The 9,756-nt window shown below is 34.8% G+C and overlaps 1 protein-coding gene across 5 annotated transcripts in view; it reads left to right on the top strand.

The window, feature by feature from the left end:
* The window catches only part of LOC143251877 (SANT and BTB domain regulator of class switch recombination), a 29,681-nt gene extending 20,304 nt beyond the window's left edge, over positions 1-9,377 (top strand). For 3 of the 5 annotated variants that reach the window (XM_076503194.1, XM_076503190.1, XM_076503193.1), the window contains exons 10-14: positions 1,123-1,332; positions 1,671-1,740; positions 7,041-7,128; positions 7,576-7,640; positions 7,890-8,448. In XM_076503194.1, the coding sequence (XP_076359309.1) occupies positions 1,123-1,332; positions 1,671-1,740; positions 7,041-7,128; positions 7,576-7,640; positions 7,890-7,951 (495 nt within the window). In that variant the 3' untranslated portion in view covers positions 7,952-8,448. Of the gene's footprint in view, positions 1-1,122; positions 1,333-1,670; positions 1,741-7,040; positions 7,129-7,575; positions 7,641-7,889 lie in introns of all 5 variants that reach the window. The other 2 variants (XM_076503191.1, XM_076503195.1) reach the window with 1 other exon arrangement.
* The last annotated feature ends 379 nt before the right edge of the window (positions 9,378-9,756 follow it).

The raw sequence follows: 9,756 nt of genomic DNA on the forward strand, positions 1-9,756 counted from the left end.
CAATTAGTATCATTTATAGAAGATAAACTTTAATAGCAGTTACACTAGTGTCTGTTATCTACATAAGTTGATATTCTATAGTAAACTATCTTCACACATTGTAGTTACTGATGGCTTCTCATCTGTGAGATTATTGGGTTTTACTGTTAAAGAGCAGAATTTTTTGTGAGAAGTAGAAACTGATGTTGGTGGTTCTTAAATCCAGGTCTCTTGGCTTTCATTTCTACAAAACATTTTTTAAGGTTGTAGAAAGAATAGCCACACAAACATATTCACATTTGTAAAACATAACTTTTTAATTTATAGTCACGATAGTTGTTATTAATAATGAAAAGAAAACTGCAGTTCGTTTTCAACATTAACTTTAAAGAAGCTGAAAATATAATTTTTGAAGTGAGTACAGAAACGTGGTACTTACAAAGATAAAATAATATAGTACTTTTCACTAGCACAACCTCAAAAGATGGCTTCCCCAACATAAAAAGTAATTGGACCTCCCTATGTTTATTACCCTATTATTGTAATTAAATTTGTCAAGTCCTTCAGATCTTTGTTTGGCTTGTGACCTCCCCACAATTGCAGGGGTTGTGGAAGCATACTTATGATACCAGCATAGAACCTAAGTCTAACTTTTGTTGGAAACCTTTCATCCATCACCATATCAACTTGATGATGAGTTGGAGCCATTGTTGGTACCTTTTACACTTTCTGTAGTCTCTTTGTTGGTATGTTGTTGGAATTTATTTGATAGAGGTGTGTGGTTTTAGGGTGTTCATTCTTGCAGCTGCTACTCTCCATCAGGTTTTTTCCTTTCTCCAGTCTGTAAATGTTCAGCTTACAAAGTGTTATTAAAAACAATGTTATGATCCCCATGAATAACCTTAATTACTTATATGTACTAATTGAAAACATTTGTATTTTTATATTAATGGTTCCTCAACACATCTGTTGTGATAAAATTGTTTTATAATATACCTTGATCAATCAATACATAACAAAATTGTTTTATAATATACCTTGATCAATTGATACATTGATAATAAAATTCTTCAACGTAAGTTAATTTTGCTCAGTCTGGTAGTGTAGCACTCCTAGATTGGTATGATGACTTTCATCTTCTAGGGATGTACGTATTCAGAACACAGTGTGACGCAGGACTGTAAACAAACAGAGATCTATCAAGAACTAGTCAAGCACAAGGACCTGGTGTGTTTACCCCAGCTGGAGAGCCATGTTTCGGTTGATAACAACAGTGAAGCCCTTCTTCTGTCAACCATAAAAACAGTAGCAGTTTCTCAGAGCCATGCTGGAAGCCTCGGTTCTACAACCAAGGTACAGTACAATAACCCAGATAGTAAACTATTAAATCACTTATATTTTGAATAAATACAAATGGAAACATCCATTATTTCTTTTTATTCTGATATTTTCTGCACAAGGATAGTTTACTATACGTAAGGAGCCTTCTTTATGTAAACTTTGTTTGTGAGTTTTTAAATTAGATGTGAATGTAATCACCATCACTGTGTTTAATAATTTCTCTTGTTTAACATGAAAATTACTTATTCTTTGAGATCCTTTGGAAACATATGAAACCTGTGCTTTGACTTTGATTTTCCAATATACTGGAATTTTCTGTTTTATCATGATCTCCTATATTTAACTTTCAGGTTTGTTCTGTTTTTGGAGGTCCAGGAAAGTGGTCTCCTACTGTTACCATCAGTAGACATCTTAAAGCAGGTATTTATAGTTTTATAATAACCAAACTTAGACAGTTGTGAATATTAAATACTTTCAATAACATTGTTTATTTCTTCTTCATTGTGACGTGCAATAATGTTCATGAACTGTAGTCTTCAACATAAACCATGTACTTTAAAAGATTCTCTGGTACAAGTTTATCAGAAAACTTGCTGTTTAATAGTTATAGACCAACTAGAAGTTTAGTGTTATTTACCTAGTACTGATGTAGGTTTTCATTATTCACTGTTCAGTGGTGTTTTTATTAGATTGCTCAAGTTCTAAACAAGAATATTTCAATTAATGTATAAGTTTTACGATTCTAAGAATTTGTTGATTTTAAATCATGAAAAGTGAGTAAAAAAAGAATTGAAAACTTATATTTAACTTGGTATGAAAAGATTATTTCCAAACTAACCTCTCCTCATCTGTTAGGGTTTCTGTCCTTTACCAGTCTAAACATTGGTCTCATTTTTTCTTGCTTGATACAGTTTTAATTGCCCTTGAAGATATCTGTCTCGGGACACTCTCCAATGTGCCCTCTGTCCTCGTACTATATATAAGCATCTCATTTAAGATAGTATTATAATTTTTATTGAAGAAGTGCTCACTACTTGGTTCTCTGTCCTATGACAGTTGGAGACACTTTGAATGTTCTTCATGTTACCTAGTTGATTTCTATTTTAAAGCAAATAATTTAGCAAACCTATCTATGGCACAAAGGCAAATCAAATCTCTTCTGTATCTACTGTCACTCAACAGTTAGAGTGGATTACTCAATATATTGAGGCTGCCTGTAAAGTTACTTGTAGTGAGATGATGTATGTTTGGTTTAGTGGTGTTTCTCCAGGGAAGTCTGAATTTGTGGGCAATCCTGGGTATTCCAAAGATAATTTAGATTTGGTTTTATCTGTTCCTTCCTTCATAGTCTGTCAGCTTTTTGGATCAGCTACATCTGACTTCTTTTGTTCAGTTAGTTAATTAAGTGTCTGATGTTTTAGATCTCATTCCAGTTGCTTTAGAGTTTGTTTGTACCTTCTTTGATGGCAGAAAGGTCTGATAGTAAATACTTAGTTCTCACTTCATCCATTATATTGCAGTTTGTACAAGGAAGTATACAGCTCAGTTACAGGATTGGACAACTATGTCTTGTTGGAACAACATGGTTTACCTATCACTGCAAGGTGGATGCATATTTAGATTCTCAAACAATAGACCTGCTTCTAGAAGTATGAGGTTCCTGAACAAAGTTTGTTGTCAACCTGAATACATGAGGCTTTACTCCAACTAAGGTTTTAAGATATTTATCATTCCTCCAACTTTTGTTGGAAGCCTCTCAGCCATCACCATTTCAACTTGACAATGACTTGGGACCATTGTTGGTACCTTCTATACTTTCTCTAGTCTCTTTTCTGATATGTTGTTGGAATTTGCTTGATAGAGATGTGTGGTTTTAGGGTGTTCATTCTACCAGCTGCTACTCTCCATGAAAAACATGAGGCCTTTTTTACTGTCCTTGATTTTTGAAGGTATTCCAAGAGTTTTTGGAATTAAGGGTTGATATTGCCTATCTACATTCATCCTTGTTGTTGTTACCTTTTTCACTTTCCTTGACTCCTTGTAGGAGTCATAGTTTGACCCCTGTTTAAGTGTTTAGACCCCTGATATCAACACTTTGGTTCATTGGTACCCAAAATAGATTCTACTCATATCCGTGAGATATCTCTGCTTGATCAGAATATCCCTAGTGGAGACTGTGATTTTCGTATGCCTTTAGGGTTTGTGGAAGCTCAGGTCCCAGAATTTCTGAATTTGTAGGAAACCTTTACCACAGATCCATGGGTACTTCAGGTTCTTATGCCATAATTAGGCCTTCAGTTTACATTTCCACTACTTTTATCCCCTCACCCTGTAGTGGTTTTGCCTCCTCCAGATTCTAGGATTTGGAACTTTATTCTAGGGCTATCAGAAATTTGTTGGTCAAGAGGCAGTAGAGTGAGTTGTCCCAGTTCTTCCAGGGTTCTATTCCCATCTGTTTGTTGTGTTCAAGAAGATGAGTGATTGGCATCTGGCCATCGATTTTTCTCATTTCAATCAATTCTTACGTCATCCAAGGTTCCTGATGGAATCATTTCTCACTCTATGTTGGCATATTTTGACAAGATTGTGGATGGATAACAAAGTTTGTTGTTTTTGATGCCTGTCTACATGTTCCTGTAGCAGAGTCATCCCACCATTATCTGCACTTTGTGCAAAAGGGTCAGGTGCTGCAGTACAAGGCTTTGCTCTTTGGATTAGTATTGGCACCATATGTGTTATTCTGCATCATACTAGGTTTTTTTGTCATCACCATTTCCTAGGTTTGTGCACACACCATTACATGGATCTCTGATTACTGGTGGCACTTTCTCATTAGTTTGTGGAACCTCACATCTAGATTGTACTTTAAGAAGCAACCAAGGCAGTCTTTGTTATCAGAGCTGAAACACCTGTTCTCACTCCAACACAATGGATTGTCCACCTGGTTGTCTTTATCAACAAGTATCTTTGTCAATCTCAGGTGACTACCATCCAGCTCCATGCTACAGAACAATCAGTCTGACTCTCACTCAACACCTGTTCTCACTGCAACACAATGGATTGTCCACCTGGTTGTCTTTATCAACAAGTATCTTTGTCAATCTCAGGTGACTACCATCCAGCTCCATGCTACAGAACAATCAGTCTGACTCTCACTCATACTTCCTTCTTTCACTGTGTGTATGGTTCTTTCTCTTTGTGTGGTCTGGGCATCACTTGAATCCCTCATTTCTTTGGAAAGAGCTCACATGAGATATTTTCAACAAGCTTTATGTCAGCAATAGCTTATGAACAATAATCCATTGGATTCCCTAGTCTCATTATTCCAGTTTAACATCTTTGACCTTGATTGGTAATTAGATTGGAACAATACTATAATAGGTGTTCCTCTGCCACCACCTACTCGAGAAATTTGTTTCTTCACAGATGCTTCACTTCGGGAGTGGAGTATATATTTCAAATGTTGGGAATTACCAAGTCTGTAAATGGAAAATAAGGCTTCCCTCACATCAATGTTTTATAACTTCTTGCTGTTCAAAGGGTGATATCTCAAGGTCTGGACTTATTGAGGGCAAAAATCATTATGCTTCACTCCAATGGTGTCTTACATTTCCTATCAGGGTGCATTCAGTCTTGATCTCTTTGTTCTCAAACACTGGATCTCCTTTATTTGGTTCACTCATATCATATCATCCTTTTAGCTTATTATATTCTATGGGTGATGAATTTGGTAATAGACCAAATGTCTTGACCTAACTATATTCTTCTGAGAGAATGGATGTTGCAATGCAAGGTTGTTTGCTGGATTTTCTCTCATTTTGGAACACCAATGATCAATATGTTTGCCACTCCTTGGAACATTCAACTATCAGCAACATTGTGATAAATGCATTCAGTCAGGACTGGATAAGATCATACCTCTGTGCCTTCCCACCAATTCATCCATTATTCAGAGTCCTAACTATAATTTGTTCAATCCCTTATCACATTGTACTGGTTGCACCAGATTGGGTGGCTAAACCTGGGTTTCTTCTTTTGTGTTAGTATATTTGTTCAGGAATGCCCATTTTTTCCACTTCATTTTTGGCCATCTCCGTTGAGGCAGCAACAATCTAATGTCATGCACCCAGCTACCCCAAAGCTAAAGCTTCTTGCATTAAGATTATGAGGTCCTTCACATGGTATTGTGGTTTAACTTCTAAGGTTGTCATGTACCTGTTTAACTTTGCATAGTTTCATGATGGACATTATCAGAAGTAATGAAATAGTGGGGTATTGCAAGTACGTTTAACCCATATCATCCAGAAGTGTCAAGCATAACTCATTTCTTGACCTGACTCTTTGACATAGCTTTAGCATCTTCCACAATTGTCTTGTATAAGACAGCCTTATCAACTATTTTTATATACTCAAAGAATTCCCAGTGCTCTCTGGCCTTATCCTCATGTAACATCTTTCCCTAAGGTTGTATTTCTTCTTGGAAGTTACTGGTCAGAGTTGTTTATGCTGCATGTGCACAGAACATTTTATCATTTTATCTACATTCTTCTATACCCAGACAGGTTCTTCTTATATAAGACATGGGGAGACATAGAACTTCATCTTATCATTATTTCTCATCTCTATGACTGATTGGATCCTGATTGTTTGTTATGTCTACTGGGGGTCTACTGCATGTTCTAACACCTTTATAGGTGCTAAACAATAACTTTTTTTTTTTCCTTTGGAATCCTTTGGTTTTTCAGGATTTATCCCTGGTTACCCTGATGAGGAGGGAATGAAAAGTAATCCATATTGTGTATTCTGGAATCTCTTTGGAAGTGAGGAGACTTTAGTCACATTTCATCACATCTCTAAGTTCTTAACAGTGCAATTGAATTATACAGTGGAGGATATTGTGTGGGCTGGTGTATGGATCTTCCCAAGTACTTTTATTTTATATTATTTGAATGATCTAGATTATAATGTGGGGTGTGACTTCTGTACTAATTTTGTCTTTACTTTCCAAGATCCCTCATTTTTTGTTAACCTGATCCAAATCTGTGGAAAGTGTTGCCCAAGCACAGTGCTTTTAACAAACCAAATCTGCACTGGCAACTATTAACAAACATGCTTTATCTAGATTGCAACAGGCTTTGTAAAAATGAGGTGCTTCATTAGATCACCTAGAGGCAGACCTGAGGGGATTACTATCATGAGTAAAGTACAAAGGGATCCTTCCTGCCCTTATGGATCATTGGGATGAAAAAAATTGTGGTCAGTTGTCTTTTAAAATTTATATAACTTGGCTCACCTATTGTACTGTTTCCAGAGCTTTGTTCCCCAGGGATCTCCAATGCACATTAGCCAAGGAGTCTTTGCTACACCCAGTTTCCAGTCACAGGGGTGGTGGACAAAGGTCATTTCCCCAAAGTGTTCCTCTGAATTCCCTCCACTCTTGAAGAACAGGGTGAAGTTGGGTTACCTCCTATCTGGGTCCAACTAAAGTCTAATATTATCATTTGAAATGCTCTTTGGTTTTTAATAATCAAAATTAGTAGATGATGCAAACAAGAGTAAATAAACTAAAGTTAACAAGTTATGATGACACACTAACATCCATGAATGTGTAACTTTGATAAACTGGTTCTTTTTCATCTAACTGCATTACCAAACTGAGACATTCAGCTTCACACGTTCAGTTTGTAAGCCTAACAAGGGTGTTGTTTTCTTTTACACAGTTGTTGTTGAGGAAAACAGAGAGAAAGAGTTTTCTCAGAGCCAAGAGGTGTCTTCTCCAAGTACAGTGTATAGATTTCAACAGACAAGGTAAAAGATTGAGGTCATATAAGTTAAAACAAATTAATGTCTAGTTAAAATGATGTCACATAAGGGATGCTTAATGTTACAAGAAATGTTTTGAGAGAGTTTATGGTTATTTGATTTGTCCTTGAATAGAGGGCAGGTACAAAAGGATTTGAAGTTTGTTAATTATAGACTCTTTTTTAAAAGGAGTTGATAACATTTATCTCAGTAATTATAGACCTATTTGTCGTGCATCATTGGTGCAAAATGTTTTTGAGCATCTGGTAACACTTTATTACAAGCATAAATTTAAACCATTGATAGTTTATCTTTACCGATTTCTCGTTTTATCTTGTATCTACCTGTAATGTGTACAAAAGTTTATAGTCATTCAGAATCATTGGTAAGTATATTATATATTTTGGGTCTCTTTAGTAAGTAATGATTTTTGTTTTTTGGGGTTATTTTTAGTGCAAACCAGTTATGGAATCCAACTAATTCACTTTGGCACAACCAGGATTCTGTTAGAGAGTATGGTAAGCTGTCTTTGAAGAAAAGATAAATACCTTGTTTTCATTGTGTTTTTGTTAATTCAGAACTAGTTTTAGTCTTCAGAACTGTAAGCTTCCAAACATTGATAATAAACAACTGAAACATAACGAAATAGTTCTTGATTTAACAATAAAAGTTTGAATTTGTCAAAAAACAAGAAATATTCATTCCAACTGTGCATTTGTTTAATTTATTTCTTCAGATATATATAACATGAGAACCTTGTTTTACAGATCATTCAAACTTTGATTCTCTAATTGCTCATCTGAAGAGACTACGAATCGAGAGATGCTAACAGACAATTCTCTAATTGCTCATCTGAAGAGACTGAGAATGAGAGATGCTAACAGACGATTCTCTAATTGCTCATCTGAAGAGACTGCAAATCAAGAGATGCTAACAGACGATTCTCTAATTACTCGTCTGAAGAGACTTTGAATCGAGAGATGCTAACAGACAATTCTCTAATTGCTCGTCTGAAGAGACTGGGAATTGAGATGTGCTAATGGACATAACACATGAAAACAAGCTGCTGGAATAGAAATGAATATAATAAAAGAAGACCAGTAATAACCTTTTACACACACTAGTGTTGATTGTCATGAATAGATGGGTGAGACCATGTGGTTCACTAATGAGAAATCAATGTCTTTTACTCAGTTTTACTCTTTCTCAGAGATGTATTCGAGACTTGATGGGTGAGACCAAAAATTCCAAAAGTAAACTTATTTTTAATGTTATAACTCTTGCTTAGAAATGTTACTTTCATTATAAAAAATTTATTGGTCTTGATAGAGTTTGTAGTGACTCTGTTATTTCTGTTGGGTACAACTAGACAATCTTTTTGTTAAAACAAATTCTATGATGTTACCTATATTTATATTGAAGAATTCCTGTGAAACCTTGTTTTATTTGTATAAATGACAGAATAATAACCACAAACATTGTTCCTATCCAATGATAAACTGCCATGAATGTTTAACAAAGGTGTGAGAGAAAACCATTAGTATAAAATGCATATTTAAATGACTGTCATGTGTTTCTTTCAGATATGTTTCTAAGAGAACAGAACACAATTTGTATCCGATATTCTAAACCCAAGACCTGTGTATTAAATTACAGGTGTCATTTGTGAGGTAAACAACAATTTTAAAAACAGGATGAATATGTAATTATTTAACAATATATTACATGTATACATATAGTGAACTTAAAATGTAAAGTGTATTCATTTAGCTTTTTTGTTTACTTGGTTGGAAAAGAAAGCCCAGCTCAGGTATATTTACTGACACCACAAGTTTTGTTTGCCTAAAACTTCTGAAGAATTTGTTCATTATTGTTTAAAACTAGATAGTAAAAACAAACTCACACCACATTACGTGGGTTTGTAAACTGAGATGCTGTAGGTAATAAAAATGATGAACGTTTATTTATCTAGTATTTGAAAAAGTAGCATAAAAACTTACAAATGGAAAACTTAGTAAAATCAGTGTTAGATGTTGTCTTGTCTTCAAAATCTAATAAAAATAGTAAAGCTAAACATAACGTTAATATTTGAGAATGCTGTTTGTACTTTTTGCACATGAACTACACAATGGGCTGTTTGTGCTCCATGTACTGCAGATGGAAGTTTGAACCCAGGTTTTAGTCATGGTAGTTCTGTAACTTTATCATGGAACCATGCATTGGTGAACTATTCAATTAAGAGGGTTTGAACAGAATGTCTTGACCTTAGTTTAATATTTATTATTATACTATTTAGAAACCTGAATAGTAAATTTTAAAAACATTTCAAACCTGGCAGAAGGTCAATATCGTTTTCAGGATTAACATTTTAAACACGACGATTATGACCAAAATATTAGTGAACTAATAATAGTTGAGATAGTTCTTAATAGAGCCAACAGTTGAAACAGAAACTGAGGTTTCATGTGTATACAAAATACTGTTAACATCATCTCATCCACAAAAGTTACCCACATGGATCAGAACTACAAAATATACTAATTAAATGTGCTGCCCAAACAGTGTTACTTAATAATGTTTATAATGTATTGTTTCCTCAGCTGAGGACCTTTATTAGTTCATCAGGTTATGACC

Source organism: Tachypleus tridentatus, chromosome 6, assembly GCF_004210375.1.
Source record: "Tachypleus tridentatus isolate NWPU-2018 chromosome 6, ASM421037v1, whole genome shotgun sequence".
In the NCBI taxonomy this organism is placed as follows: Eukaryota; Metazoa; Arthropoda; class Merostomata; order Xiphosura; family Limulidae; genus Tachypleus; species Tachypleus tridentatus.